This window comes from Siphateles boraxobius, unplaced genomic scaffold, assembly GCF_051911475.1.
Source record: "Siphateles boraxobius isolate OS27281-9 unplaced genomic scaffold, OSU_SipBor_1 5, whole genome shotgun sequence".
NCBI lineage: Eukaryota > Metazoa > Chordata > Actinopteri > Cypriniformes > Leuciscidae > Siphateles > Siphateles boraxobius.
In genome coordinates this window covers 31,154,802-31,170,519 of record NW_027509141.1, presented here as the reverse complement: position 1 = coordinate 31,170,519, position 15,718 = coordinate 31,154,802, and the positions used below count along the sequence as shown (strand labels likewise).

General features: G+C 37.9%; 1 protein-coding gene across 2 annotated transcripts in view; it reads left to right on the top strand.

Annotated features, from left to right (window-relative positions):
- Nucleotides 1-15,718, top strand: part of sema3fb (sema domain, immunoglobulin domain (Ig), short basic domain, secreted, (semaphorin) 3Fb) — a 63,443-nt gene that overhangs the window by 45,267 nt on the left and 2,458 nt on the right. For both annotated transcript variants that reach the window (XM_077203835.1, XM_077203836.1), the window contains 12 exons: nucleotides 1,033-1,126; nucleotides 3,404-3,523; nucleotides 3,801-3,940; nucleotides 7,091-7,205; nucleotides 9,873-9,942; nucleotides 10,238-10,382; nucleotides 10,649-10,871; nucleotides 12,510-12,598; nucleotides 13,034-13,075; nucleotides 13,945-14,102; nucleotides 14,711-14,778; nucleotides 15,255-15,388. In XM_077203835.1, the coding sequence (XP_077059950.1) occupies nucleotides 1,033-1,126; nucleotides 3,404-3,523; nucleotides 3,801-3,940; nucleotides 7,091-7,205; nucleotides 9,873-9,942; nucleotides 10,238-10,382; nucleotides 10,649-10,871; nucleotides 12,510-12,598; nucleotides 13,034-13,075; nucleotides 13,945-14,102; nucleotides 14,711-14,778; nucleotides 15,255-15,388 (1,398 nt within the window). The remainder of the gene's footprint in view (nucleotides 1-1,032; nucleotides 1,127-3,403; nucleotides 3,524-3,800; nucleotides 3,941-7,090; nucleotides 7,206-9,872; nucleotides 9,943-10,237; nucleotides 10,383-10,648; nucleotides 10,872-12,509; nucleotides 12,599-13,033; nucleotides 13,076-13,944; nucleotides 14,103-14,710; nucleotides 14,779-15,254; nucleotides 15,389-15,718) is intronic.

The following is a 15,718-nucleotide window of genomic DNA, read 5'->3' as shown; positions in this document are numbered from 1 at the left end:
CTTCAGAGCTAAACATTACTCAAATGCTTCAGCCGTCCTACATTTCACAGCACAAGAAAAAGCGCTTGACCCTCTCGTGACCTGTACATATACATATTACACATGTACATATTAATAATAATAATAACAACAACAACATAGTGAGGGTGGAGAGAAAAACAAAATTGGCATGAATTGATGGCAAGCACATGTATGAAATGAGGCATTTAAAAACTTTTCTTAGAAATGGTTATTCAGTTAAACTTTTATCCCAAAAGTTTGTTGCAAAATATTTTTTTGCTCACTATAATTTCCATTCAATCACCTCTGCCAAAGAGAAGAATATAGGTTTCTACATTTCTAATTTAAGGCACTTAAAAGGCACAGGATCTGCCAGTAACGTTGTTTCTGCAGTGTTGATTTTAATAACAGGTGAAAGGGAATCTGTTAATGCTGGACAGCACTGAATATTTTGACAGCCTTTCCGCTCTCCTTTAAATGAATGTTGATAGATAAGATTAGAAATGTCTTCCACTCCTCCATCTGCATCTTTGGCGGTAAAGGAAAAATCTCGTTAGAAAACTAAGGATCTGGCTCATGGCAAGTCTTCGGGGCACGTCAGCACATGCTCGTGGCAATTCCTAGATCGCACATCCAAATACCTGTCAGTCAGTGTTTCTATATCATGCCCGAGGGATGCTGGGATGGGCCGGTGTCAGTAAGCTATTCCGCCACGCTCGCGGTGCAGGATTAGACAGGTGTTGCAGGCTACGGACGTGCAGAGAAGTTTGGATAGTGAAACTTTATATCTGCGCATTATATTCATAGATCTCTGACAGTCCATCTCTTGTTCATTTTGCATCATTGTTTCTCTCTTTTACTGTTGTGCATCATAGTCTTTTTTCGTCACATGCCTAACCCTGTTGCCTAAGTCCATGAAATGTGTTATAGGGATGTGAGGACTGAAGACTACAGTGTTTTTTTTTATTTGTATGGAAAATGATGGATTGTAAGACCGAGAGATCTAATCTTTGCTTTCAATTTCCCTTTCAGGAATACGTGTTCCATTTGGAGCCCGGCAGAGAGGATTCTGGGAAGGGAAAGTGCCCATATGATCCAAAACTGAACAGCGTCTCTGCTTTGATTAGTAAGTCCCTTCAAAATGGTGGAAAATATATTTCCACTTCAGAGAGTTGGGTGTTGAACGTGCAGTTTCCTGCTCCAAAAAAACGGCATCTTGTATTCTTGTGAACGCTCTTTAAATGACTAATCAGAGCAACTCGCTTTATTCAGAGAGCTATTGCTCAACTGCTGCCCTATAAAAGTGACTAGCTCCTCAGCATTGTTCTTTTTTCCTGATGGTGAATTTTCCAACAGCATTTTCCCATAAGATGGTGAAAAAAAATGTAACTGAATGAAAATGAAATTAAATGGAGAAACTATGGTATTATTAGTTATGTGTTTTATTGGAAACGTCCAATCCATGATTTGAGTAACTCTTAATGGAGAACTCAGATGGCAGTGAAAGCTGTTTATATTGAACCATGCGAATCAATGAAGTGCACGGTGTGTTTTAACAAGCCCTCTAACGATGCTTCTCACTGCGACTCTTCATGCCCTACCAAACTCAACGCTTTATAGATCATTGGTAACGGGTCATTTCAGAATAGTGCTTGAGGGGAAAAAAGCTTTTCACATTTAGATATGTTCCATATTCACAGAGAAACAGGATAATGTTGAGGAAAAGACGGCTTTGTTTTATTTGGCTCCTTGTAGTTAAATTAGGTATGAAACATAGAAAAAGAGCCGCACTATTAAGTTAAATAAAACCGAAATCGCAATATGGTTTAGTGCACTTATCATATTGCAAATGCTGTTTTTTAATTCAATAAATGTATGTTTTGAATGTTTACACGTGAGCAGCTCAGGATCCGGTCAAATAAGCACTGAAAACCTGAAACTTTTTTAAAAATTGCATTTTAAATCTCAATCTCAATTTTTAAATTGAGATTGAAAATGTGCATAGCTTTAAAAATGTGCATAGCTAGCAGTCTGAATATTATCATGTTAGCAAAGCATATGTGTCTGTGTATTTGAATAAAGAATGTTTTCCTTAATCAATTCTAGTTTGTTAGAGTGTGGAGATCCATAGTATTTTCTGACTAAATAGTTTTGTATATTAGGTTTTTTTTCTCCTGACTAAACGATCTCCAAACTAGCTGGTCATCAGCCAAGACCAAACAACAGCACAAAACCCCAATTTAGCAGGACTTACACAGCAGGTAATTCAGCAAAACCCTTGACTAGGAAAACAACTGGCTAAACCATCTAATCAGCACAGCTTAGCAAAGCCCACAACTAGCAAAACCACTTAGCTAAGCCAGTGAAACAATTTATCACAGGCTTACACAAGGTACGACCTTAAAAGCCACAAACAAACATGACAAGGAAGCTTTTGCAAACAATTTGGCATGCCATTCCTTGAAAGAACTCTTTAGTGCTTGCCTGTCTGGTTGTATTTAACCATCACCTCATATATTAGAGTTGTTTGGTTGAATTCACAAGACGTTCTGACAGGTTGGCACCTAGACTTCCCCTAAGAATCAACAGTTTTGATCTGCCTTTGGAGAAACCGCCAGCAGGCAGAGCAAATAGACTGTTTCAACAAACTCATTCTACATCCAGCCCGTTTCCTCTACAAACTGAACTCATATCTCCCGCTGTAAACAGAAGCAAGTGTGGGCAAAAATGGACAGGCTCTGTGCTCTGGATACCTCAGAGAAGGAATTAATCTTGAGGGCCGCGACAGAGCTCCGCCTGGCTGTGGTTCTGCGGCCCCTCCTTAACAGCCATGGCCTCTGCCAACTACACGCTGAGACACCTGCTCAAATGGCCTGCAACTGGGTTCTGCACACTCACACACACCCACACACACACACACTTGACCTCCACACTACTTAACAAGGAACAAATTCCTCCGAAGCAATTATAACCCCTTACATGCACATGCATAATGACCAGCGCATGTGAAACCCAGTGGGCATCAATCTTGTGCATATTGTGTAAGTGTAAGTTGGCAGTTTCCATCAAGCCAAGCTTTATATCATTGAACGGTGTCATATTAATATGCGCGTAAATAAAGTTATTATTATTAATGTATTTTATTTGAAAAAAAAAATCATAATTTTGGCTGATTGTCCCTAAGTTCACTGCAAGTTGAACAGTTGATCAGTTAAATGCTCTTTATATTTGTCCTGATGGATCTCTGCACAGATGTTGAAAGAACGGTGTTAGACTTTGGGTGTGGCTGACATTTCATCATAGACGGCATAAAAGCTCATAAATCAAATGCATCATTCTTTCACATTTGCAGATTCTTACATTTGAATTTTTCTTTTTATCTCTCTGTTTCTGTATCTCTTAGATGGAGAACTGTATGCAGGGGTGTATATTGACTTCATGGGAACAGACTCTGCTATTTTCCGAACTTTGGGGAAAAACGCAGTCATGCGTACCGACCAATACAACTCAAGATGGCTGAATGGTAAATATGTAAAAATAAGTGGATATGTGTAGTTGTCTGTCTATCTATGTCTATCTATTTGACTATCGGTCTGTCTAGAGAAAGCATTTGTTGATTTATGCTCTGTCTGGTTTTCCATTTTTTAATTACCTTTTGCTTTTTTGCAGGTTACTTAAATAGTCCTAATGAATCCATGTAGTTTCTCAGTTTCTATGAAAAGGCTGATAAATGTTTAATCGTGCAGTTTGTAAAATGCCATTGCATGTTACATTTTTTTCTCCCTCTCTCTTTTTCTTAGACCCCTCATTTGTCCATGTGCACCTTATCCCTGACAGCAATGAGAAAAACGATGACAAACTCTACTTTTTCTTCCGTGAGAAGTCTTCCGAGATGGGCCAGAGCCCCAAATCACAGTCACGCATCGGCCGAATCTGCCTGGTGAGCTTAAATCTCTGACCTAAAATAAGATTTGATGAATACAACCCAAAGTTTGAGACATTCCATACCATTCAGCATTTCTGGAAGAGATTCCAGCTACAGCCGAGAGCGAGTGAGCTGTGGTTTGTGGATACTTGCCTGTGCTATTTTTGTTTGCTTGCCGCTGACGTGCTGAAATCCACACATATTTGACCTCCCTGCTTACAATACGTCTCTCTATCCATGTGACCCCTGAACCCTTGACCTTTTGACCTGTCAGGTCAGCCCTTCTGAGTAAGACTGAGTTTCTTTACCAGAGCGTACTATGGAAAAGATTGCTAATTTACTAGCACCAAAGCGGTTTGTCCCAAGCGTGGAGCTTAACCACAAGTTCTTAATGAAAATAGTGCCAGACCACAGCTGCAAATTGAGCAGGGCAATGAAAACAAACATCGAGCGGCAGGCTTGGGCCACAGGGGTAAACTCAGGGGTTTGTGGTGCATCTTCTTGGGCTTAATGTAAGCATGTGGGTTTGTTCTTGTTTAGCTGTATTGGGAGGGTTAAATAATGAAAGGTTCCCCACAAACATAGCTAAACTGTACGAAGCCCATATAAAAGTGTCAATTAATTGATTTAAAAAAAATCTGTTAAAGAGGTTGGATTTTTCTTTTTCTTCTGTGGACCCCAAAGGATGTTTTGCAGAATGTCCAGCCTGTTATGCAATACAATAAAATTTCGAAAATGTCTTATGACTTTAAAGGTGCTAAATATAAGTCTTTGAAGCGTTATGATTTTTTTAGTCATTTTTATAGTGTTTCTAGTAATATATTTTTATTTATCAAAAATACAGTAAAACAGTAATATTGTGAAGTATTATTACAATTTAAAATAAGTATTTTCTAATCTAATATATTTTGAAATGTAATTTATTCCTGAGATGCAAAGCTGAATTTTCAGCATCATTACTCCAGTCTTCAGTGTCACATGATCCTTCAGAAATCATTCTTAAATGTTGAGTTGCTGCTCAAGAAACATTTATTTTTATTAACAATGTTGAAAACAGTTGTGCTGCTTAATATTTTCATGAATTTTATATTTTAATTTGAAATCTTTCAGAACATTATATATCTTTTGATCAATTTAAAGCTTCCTTCTAGCTTAATAAAATTAGTAATTACATTTTAAAAAAACTTAATGACCCCAACATTTTAAATGGTAGTTTATATTTTAAAAAAATGTGTCTGTTCTTTGTTTGTGTGTGTGTCTCTTTACAAATGGATTTGTGTTTGTATTTTAATATGCATCTGTTCATTGAGCTGTTTCATATGTGGAATCACATGGTGGTGACATTACATGTGTGTTTGTGTGGGTGAGTTTTTGTGTTTATCCGCTTTCTGTTTTGTGTTTACGGGTGTGTTTATATGAGTGCGTGGTCTCTGTCGTGCGGCCCCCCAGGTCTTTGTTTATGAGTTGGGGTCATGTGGTGACCTAGCCTGCAAACACACCCCTGCACTCATGGCTTTATGGATCACACTCCAGAGAACCAGCCATTCTGCATCTCACATCTGATCCCATCTGGTCACCATCCACCCTCTCACAAAGATCTTTAACGTTTATTAATAACAATGAGTCATGCGATCAAGGATGAAGCATGCAGAAATGGCCTGAGGTATGATCATTCATATCATGTATATGGTTTGTCATATACAACTAATTTAGCTGCATCTGTATAGTTTGGATAGTTCACCCTAAAATGAAAATTTCTTTCATTATTTGCTCATCACATTCCAAATCTGTATGACATAATTTTTTCTGGGAAACACAAAAGGTGAATTTGAATGAACATGAATGAGGACTGGGAAATTCAAGCTACACAATTACAGTAAAGCACCTTAAAGGTGTCCATATTCTTAAAGTTGTCCATATTCACATTATATTCCAAATCTACTTAAGTCATACACGAGTTTGTGTAAGGAACAGATTGAAATTTAAGCCATTACTCGCTGAAAATCTACTCTAGCTGTATTAATTCATCTGTGATGTCCAGATCATTAATGAATTGTTCTTTTGAGTGAATAATTGATCCAGCTCACAAAAACAGTCTGAATGATCCGTTCACAAATGGGACTGATCTGGGGACGGATTCATGAACCATTCTTAAGAGAAAATTTATTATTCCCAGAAACATTTCTTAAGAATGTTCTAAAGAAAAAACTTTGAAGAATTTAATTTTAAATCCTAAAAAGAATGCTCTTAAAATTATTGTAAATCTAATAACCTCCAAATAGTCTTAAATCCCCAAAAGAAAGAAATTGAATAAATGTTTTCACTCCCGTAAAGCCAATTGCGACAAAAAATATAATATTCTGAAGAATGTTGGTAACCAGACAGTCACAGGAAGCCATTGACTTCCATGGTATTTTTTTTTTCTACTATGGAAGTCAATGGCACCTGTCAACTGTCTGGCTACCAACATTCTTCAGAATATATTTTTTTTGTGTGTGTTCAACAAAACAAAAACTCTTACATGTTTGGAACAACTGAGAAAATGATGACACAATTTTCATTTTTGCGTGAACTTTCCCTTCAAAAATCTTATGAGAATCTTACAGTTTATCTTAAGAAATGTATTAACTGACGTCTAAAGAATATTTTGGTTAAACTTTTCCTGTTCACAGCAGTTAACAGCTAGTTTACAGACTACTTTAATGATGCTTTTATAATGTTTTTTGTCCTTTTTGAAGCTTTAAAGCATCAATCCCCATTTACTGTTTTACAATTGTATGGAAATTGTATTGCATTCCATGGAAGAAAGTAAGTGAAACCAGTTTGGTATGACACAATGAATAAATAATGACAGCATTTTTGTTTTTGGGTGAACTATCCCTTCATATATACCTCCCAAATGAATAGGTTGTGATTTGAAGTCAGATGATAAATCTGGATTCTTCAGCCACCTCTTCCTAAAATTTGGCCGGCCATCAGACCAGATGGGTGTGTTTTGTGAATCAGACGAGACACTATTTGCAATCTTGTCTTCTCACAGCTAACTTTTCCTGGCTGTTTGTTCCTCTCTCTCCCGCTGCGGAGGGGCTTGCAATGAATTAAATACAGCTATTTCTCCTCTCTTTGATTTCAGCTCAAACCGCGTGTGTGTGTGTGTGTTTACAGAACGATGATGGCGGTCACTGCTGCTTGGTCAACAAGTGGAGCACCTTCCTGAAAGCCCGTCTCATCTGCTCAGTCCCAGGAGCTGATGGGATTGAAACGCATTTCGACGATCTCAGTAAGTCTCCATTTCCGTTTCATCTCCAACAGATAAAGTCGTCAGTGGAAAAGTCCCATCTCGGCTCTTAAAGTGGTTTGTGTTGGCTGCGGGCCAGTCAGGGATCATTTTAGCAGTGTGTGAATGAGAAAGATCCTCTCCTGGTTAGTCAGGTTTCAGTGGCCCTGTCCAATGTCGCCCACACCCTACTACAAAACCACATGCAAACCCTCCGTCCACCCACAACATCCTGGATCCCCTAATGTGGGCCTCCAGGTCTGCATTTACACCGTGCCAGGTGACGTACCTCACCCCCCCCTGCCATATGGCACCAGATTCCCCCCTAGTCCATATGCCGAGATGGATAATGGCTTATTCGGAGTGGTGTTACAGAAACCCACCTTTCTTTCTCCGAACAAAAGGCTCTTTTGAGAAGCCTGAAGGTGTGGGAGATGTGCCATGAGCTGCGGAGAGAGTTCGGATGACGTCCAGAGAGAAGGGCATGCCCTGTGGACGGATCAGGTGGACCGACAAGAAATGCAGGGTCCAACAAGGGTCTCGCTCTCGCACTTATAGCCATTTCCAGACTAATTGGCCCCAGTGATGGTGGGAAACGGTGGGTTATGATCACGCTGGAATTTATAGCTGTTGCTCATATTAAAAAAGCAGGTCTGGGCTCCCGAACACAGCCGCTCAACACTTATAAACACGTTTGGCTCTTTATTAGTGGGGAGGATGTTTACACAGGCTCATGGAGAGGTGAGGTTTTAGATGTGTGTGTGTGTGTGTTGAAGGAGGGATGTGCAGGCATTTTTAATAAGGTAGTAAAGCTGTAGTACATTGTGAGTTGTGACAGTCTACTAATGAACAGGATTAAGCTTTTATTAGAGTAGAGAGAGCGCTGTGCTTAAGTACTGTTCCATGTTTATAATCGCACGTATATTAAATGGGAAGCAGGAGATCGCTAATCACAACGGCCCAAAAGTTTAGGGTTAGTAAAATATTTGAATGTTTTTTAAAAGAAGTCCCTTATGCTCACTAAGAATGCATCTAATATTGTGAAATATTATTACAATTTAAAATAGCTGTTTTCTATTTTAATATTAGATTTAATAATAATAATAATAATAATAAAACATGTATTCCAATAATGCAAAGCTTAATATTTTTGTATTTTTTAGCATTCTTGAATTAATAGAAAAGAACAGGATTTATTTAAAACAGAGATCTTTTTTAACATTATATATGTCTTTTCTTTGGTCAATAAAATGCATCCTTACTGAATAAAAGTATTAATTTCTGTTTTCTTTTCAAAAAGGACTGATCTTTAGCTTTTGAACTGTAGAGTACTTTCTTAATAAATAATTCTGGTCTTATTATTCACAAATCCTCAGTGCACGTTCATCTATATTGTCATCATTATTCATCATAATTGATTATCTCAGACTCTTAAAGGTCACGTGGGCAGGGAAAATAATGTTAACCATTCTTTTTTATTTTCTATTGCATACTGTTGCGCTTTAAAGTAGTGCCGTTTCATGTCTATAAATGAAAATTCCTGCATTTTACACATTGTTCATGTTCAGTGCTATTGAGAATCATTGTGTAGATCTTTACATAGATTCTATACAGCTGCTCATGTGACTGGCTTTACTTTTAGGAGATTATGGGAGTTTGAACAGTTGGAAGATGTTAAGGATTTGGCGAATTCGTCCCAGATTTCCGATTGTTTGTTAAAAAAATGCTGTAAAGAGGTGTCATTTTAAAAGTATGTGTGTTCATCCCTGTTGAGGGTCCTTAGATATATGCCATTAACTGCATCTCTTCTGTTGTGAAGGAGGAAGGGGGAGGAAATTTGCCTCGAGTTGTCAAATGTATTGGCATGGACAAGAGAGAGTCTTGAAGGTGTTATTAGCTGAAAGCATAAAAATAAAGGGCCTATTAACTTGGATTTACGACACAAGCACCTCAGTCTGGAACATGTGCATTATCAATTATACCAATTTTTGCATTTTTCATTTATGTGATCATGAGTTTATAGCTCTGTGAATGAGTCTTATAAGCCATATCCCTATACACAAGATGCTTCACCTGCACTATACATATACATAGGTTGGCAGGATGTGTGTGTGTGAGTCAAAAGGAACCATATGCTTTGCTATCCTCTATCACTCACTTATTCCCCTACACACACAAACACACACATGCACTCATAAGTGTTTATGTAAGCCGACTCAGCAAGTTTCATCATAGTGATTGTCTTTCACCTCATATACTGTCTGGTTTACTTGGAAAAAAAATACTCTATAAATACTACAAAAGTATAATACTGGTGTGGCTACTAATGTTAGAGGTTTCTACACACATTTTAACTGTCAGGTTTATGAGAAATATCTTGCATGTGCCAACCTCTGCTTTGATAGGTTACACATTACACATCCAGTCTCAAACTGTTACAAGGTCTAAGGATGAGAATATAATTTGTAATAGAGAATCCCAATCAAGTCAGATTGAAAGAAATTCTGAAAACAAGACACAAATCTGATGAGTGAAATGCAGTGAGAAACTGAGTCACAGGAAGTTTGTCCCAAGATCCGGTAAATGCGTTTGATTTATGCACTGCAAATATTAGCGAAGTGTTCCTCCAGCTTTTTCACTGCATTGCTGTTCTATGTTTGTGTCTTTTAGGGGATGTGTACATACAGCCCACGCAGGACACTAAAAATCCAGTCATCTATGGGGTCTTCTCTGTGTCAGGGTGAGTTTAAATGTGTCAGACAAGGTCTTTCTCCATCTGGGAACTGTAGTAAACTAGAAGGGCTTGTTTAGCATGGGCAGTTGTCCACTGCATTTGCATCTATTTTTTCAATGTTCACTTATAAACATCACTTTATATATTATACTTATTACTTATATACTTATATATTGAACTTTTGTTACATGCCCCCTCAGTCTAGGGGTCAGGGAGGCAGTAACAAGGAAATTAGTTTGGCAACCAAGAACGCCCTGGGACGTAACACTTTATGACAACAACTTTGTCATATTTCCCCCAGCTCTGTATTCAAAGGCTCTGCGGTCTGCGTCTACTCCATGGCGGACATTCGGATGGTGTTCAATGGACCTTTTGCCCACAAAGAAGGACCCAATTATCAGTGGGTGGCCTACACTGGAAAAATCCCCTACCCTCGTCCAGGAACAGTGAGTTGCACCCTCTAATGAATCAGAATACCAATAATAAGATGGATTATTGTCTCACCGGTGTAGTAATATTAATCTAGACCTGCTGTTGAAGGTTTACACAACAAGCTCAAACTTCAACAAGCCGACAGCACAGATTATAAGTGGGTTTAGGTTTTAGACTTAGCCATTTGGTATAGAGCATAAAGTTAGCCTTTAGTGCTGCTGCATTAGGACATTACAGGGATCTGATTGGCTTAAATTTATCCTCATCATTTTTTTTTCAGTGTCCTGGTGGGACTTTTACCCCCAACATGAAGTCCACTAAAGACTACCCTGACGAGGTCATCAACTTCATGCGGAACCATCCCACCATGTACAACACTGTGTATCCGGTGCACAAGCGCCCCCTGGTGGTCAGGACCAATGTGGACTATGAGTTCACCACCATCACTGTGGACCAGGTGACCGCTGCCGACGGCAACTACGAGGTGCTCTTCCTGGGTACAGGTGAGTTTGGAAACTACCCCGATTTTTTTTTTTAACACGTAAATTTACAATGTTATATGCATACTTAAATGTAAATAACTTAAAATGAGTTGTATTGTATAGCAGAGCATAATATATGCTGTAGTATTTAAATTTAATTATTATTTATTCATTTATTTCAGTTTGTCTCTTCAATTTAGTTTAGTTTTCATTTTATTTAAAAGTTACAAATATTTATAAATAAAATGAATGCCCTAACTGGTATAATTTAAAAGTGTTTAAAAGCATTTTATTTCTCCACACTGGGTTATTGTAGTTTAACAAATTTTATTAAGTTTTCATTTTCCTTTTTTTTGTTGTTGTTATTTTCAATTTGTCTTTTCTTTTTTGTTTATTTAAAAACTTATTTTTTTATATTTAAAAATAAAAGTAATGGTATCATATAAAATGTTTAGCAGCAGTATTATATTTCTCTTTCAATCTAATGTTATTGCTGTCTAATGGAATTTTCATGATTAATGCAGACAGGATGTAAATTTTAAGTTTAATTATATACTTAAATTTTGTCTCAATAAAATCTAATTTATTTCCGGACATTATTTTATTTACTTTGAGTCATGCAAATGTATCTTTGTTTAGTTTCCGTTATCCCAGTTATTTTATTTGAGTTATCTTTTCATTTGTTTGTTTTAATTTTAATTGTATTTTTTGTAGGATAAACAAACAAAAAAGTCAGTTTTATTCCTTTATTCGTTTATCAGATGAGGTGAAAATCATCTGACTCAACTTAGTTGGAAGTCAAACGCAAAAAAATGTTTTGTGTTTCCATCTTTCGGTTCTTTATATAAAAAGTGTGACTGCGGCCCCTTAAGGCTGGAGGATCACTGTAAGAGAATCCATCGACCTACGCTGATCTGCTAAACTCTTTCTCTTTTAGTTCTCTTTTAACATTAAAGAGTCGGAATGCCATCATTCTTTCTGTACACAGTCTCGTCATGCTGTAGGTTATCCCTTTATGTCTGCTTTTCTTGCTTTGTGAGTCTGAGAGGCTAATGGGTTTTTAAATCAACTCTGCGTGCCCCATTGCACCTACAAGCACTCACAGGAACGTCTCTAGCTTTCAGCTGCGTCACTCGCCTACATTCAAAGCTCAGGTTAGATGTATTGCTCCGGTTGCAGTAAATCTCCAGCGACGTGCACAGAGGAATGCAATGGGCACGCTTAAATCAAACAAGCGTTTCGGTAGGGCGCAGACTTTGGAAAACCTCAGCGTTCCAGTGGAGATGGAGCCTGACAGGGTACAGCCGAGCTGAAAGATGAGCATGCCGTGAAAACAAAAGACAAAAGAGGGATTTTAAAAGGAAGGGATGGTAGATGGAATACGTGAAGGGTCTGCATGTTAGATGGGATGGAAAGAAAGAGTAACTCAAGTGTCTCTGGAGTCAGTGAAAGATTATAAACGTGATTTTATCAGTGCATAAGATGCAAAGACAAAAGGCTTGGAAAAAAGGAATAGACAGAAAGTTGTCAGTGGAATGTCATGGAGCTTTGAATGTTTTTGGGTCAGAGACGGCCATGCTTTGTTGTAACATGGAACTGCACTTGGAAAGAGCCACTTTAATGTGTGGATGATCTGACTGTCTTTCTATTGGCCTACAGACAGAGGTACAGTGCAGAAGGTGATCGTCCTGCCAAGAGATGACCTGCAGACGGAGGAACTCGTGCTGGAGGAAGTGGAGGTCTTTAAGGTGAGCGCTGAACCCTGGGACTTTCCTGTTCGCTGGTGAATTGTGATATATACATTTATTTATCTCCTATGACGGCAAAGGTGAATTTTCTGCAGCTCATTTTTTTCTTATCATTGTTATCAACTTTAAAAACAGATGTGTTGCTTAATATTTTTGTGGAAATCGTGATACTTTTTTTCAGGATTCTTTTATGAATATAAAGATAAAAAGAACAGCTTTTATTTTAAATAAAAAAAATAACTTTATAAATGTCTTTACTGTCACTTTTGGTCATTTTAATGCCTCTTTGCTGAATTAAAAGTATTAATATCTTTTAAAAAAACAAATATCGTACTGACATCAAACTTTGTTGTGAGTCTATATTACACCTAATAAACAAACTACCAAAAAGTAAAGGTTAATGTACAATAAAGTTTTCATATCTGTCATTTTCAGGTCCCTACTCCCATCACAACTATGAAGATTTCTTCAAAACGGGTAAGAATTAGCTATACACTAAACCTGATATAAATGGTTCACAAACACTGATGTCTTATTAATACTGGATGAATAACCAAACCCATGAAGAAGATAACATTAACCAATTTAAATTGGACATGCAGCTGCTATCTGTCTAAAAATGATCCCCTGTAATTCAGCTTTCATATGTGGATCACAGTTATACAAATGTATGGAGATAAAATGTTAAATTAAATTTGTGTTTTATTCTTTCATCGTGATTAGGATTGTTGGCAGATGCGGTATGACATCATTACAAGGCCATAATTTAAACCCTAATCCTCCCAGAACAACTGATTTAAAACAGCTGATCCTAAAAAGCGAAATGCCAAATGTCCAAACGCTGGAGAAAAAAAGCTCCATTATCAGAACAGGCTTGACTGTGCAGTTCTGCCTGCGTCTCAAATTCATGATGTTAGAGACGAGACAGTGAGGCTGACATCTTTCCAAAAGGGTTTCACAGAAATGATCAAATCAAATTATGGGTGTTCACACTTCACACTCGTAGTTTGGCTCTTTTGGTCCGGACCAAAAAAGAAAATTTAGTTCTGGTTCGCTTAGCGTTCACACTGTCATTTTTAACACCGAACCTACAGATACAAAAAAATATGGCTTCTATTTTGTGATGGAACTTGTCAAACAGGCAAAACAAAAGCGGCCCATAACCCATCTTTTCAAGGTTCTCGTCCACTTGTTTTGTTTTGATGGCAGCGTTCACACTTATTCAAATGAACCGCACTAACAGAGCAATAACACCAGAGTTCATTTTAATCGAACCAACCTTTGTTTCATCCAAAAGGAGAATACAAATGGAAACAACTACTAAATAACTTTTGGCTTTGTTGCAGCAACAACTGTACGTGGCGTCAGCGGTTGGCGTGACTCATCTGGCCTTGCACAGGTGTGACGTGTACGGCGAGGCCTGTGCTGACTGCTGTTTAGCCCGAGACCCTTATTGTGCCTGGGACGGCAATTCCTGCTCTAGATACTCGGCCTCGCAGAAGAGGTAAATATGTCAAAAACACTTCAGGAAGACAAAACACTCCCATAAATTTCACTTCAAAGATCACATTCCAGTCATGAGCATTCATAAGAATATGGTCCTCATTTACAGTCACATTGTCTTGATTTCTGGGAACATTGTTCATTGAATATTGCAACTGCAGATATTTTGCTATCATGCAGTCAGGTGCATTAGTCATTTTGGGCAATTTCAGGGGAAATCACAGTTTTAAGTTGTTGGTGTGTCTGTATGAACCTCATTTAGGGACGGATGAGTATTATCATTGTGAAACTGAATTCCAGAAAGATAAAATCCCAGAGAGACACATTGAACTGTGCTTCCTCTTCTGAACTTTACACAAGCATTCAGCCTGTCATATCTTTAGCGTGACTGCACACGCATCGTGATCTATTGAAGCGGTTGATGGTGCAACATTGTTTGGGTTGGAAAAAATCCTAAAAGTTGAGCGTTAAAACTGAGAATTGGAATCACCGAAACAGCTAATCAGATGAGCTGTCCACTAAAATGTTGTCTAGATATATATATTTTCATAATTAATCAGTTACAGGTGGAAATAAATTTCTTATCTTGCCATATTGGCTTCCTTTCAGACGCAGTCGGCGACAGGATGTCAAATACGGGAATCCCATACGCCAGTGCAGAGGATACAATTCCAACAGTAAGCCTAACTCATATTTGTGAATGCAGAAATGTATTATGTATAATAATATCAATAAACAGATTTAGTCCAGTTTTGTTTGTAAATATATCCATCTAATGAACATATTGTCTGGACAACTAGTTTATTGGTAAATCATTCACAGCTAATAGTTGTTTTCATATCATGACACATTTATCAACATCAGTTCATGAATTCCGTTTTACTCGCTTTCATTAATTTGTCAAGTTTGTTTATATAAATTAAGCGTATATGTAAAATTCAGTTATGCTTTCTTTATTGAACCCTTATGAGCTGTTAACAGAAAGCATCATCTCGCTCTGATCTGGATTTGTTTTATTTACATGGCCTCAGTTTGACTGACACGGCTCTCGCGTTCTACTGGCTCTGCCGTATGAATTCATGGTCCGCTCTCGCTCTCGCTCTAGTGCTGTGTTGATGTCTATGAGAAATGACGTGTTGTTGTTGTTGTCCAGCCAATAAGAACACTCTAGAGACAGTGCAGTACGGGGTGGAGGGAAGCAGCACGTTTTTGGAATGCCAGGCCAGATCTCCTCACGCAGCCATCAAATGGCACCTGCACCGAGACAACAGCGATAGGAGGAGAGAGGTGAGGACACACCAGTACATATCCATATTCATGTATGAATAAATAATATGGATGCACAGTATGTTAGAAAGATTATATATGTCTTAAATGTATCCTTTCTGAATAAAAGTATTAATTTCTTTCATAAATCCCCAAAAAATATTTTGAAGTGTGTGTGTGTGTGTGTGTGTGTGTGTGTGTGTGTGTGTGTGTGTGTGTGTGTGTGTGTGTGTGTGTGTGTGTGTGTGTGTGTGTGTGTGTGCGCGTGTGTGCGCGTGTGTGCGCGTGCGCGTGTGCGTGTATTTATTTGATTAAAAATACAAAAAAACAGTTATATTGTGAAATATTATT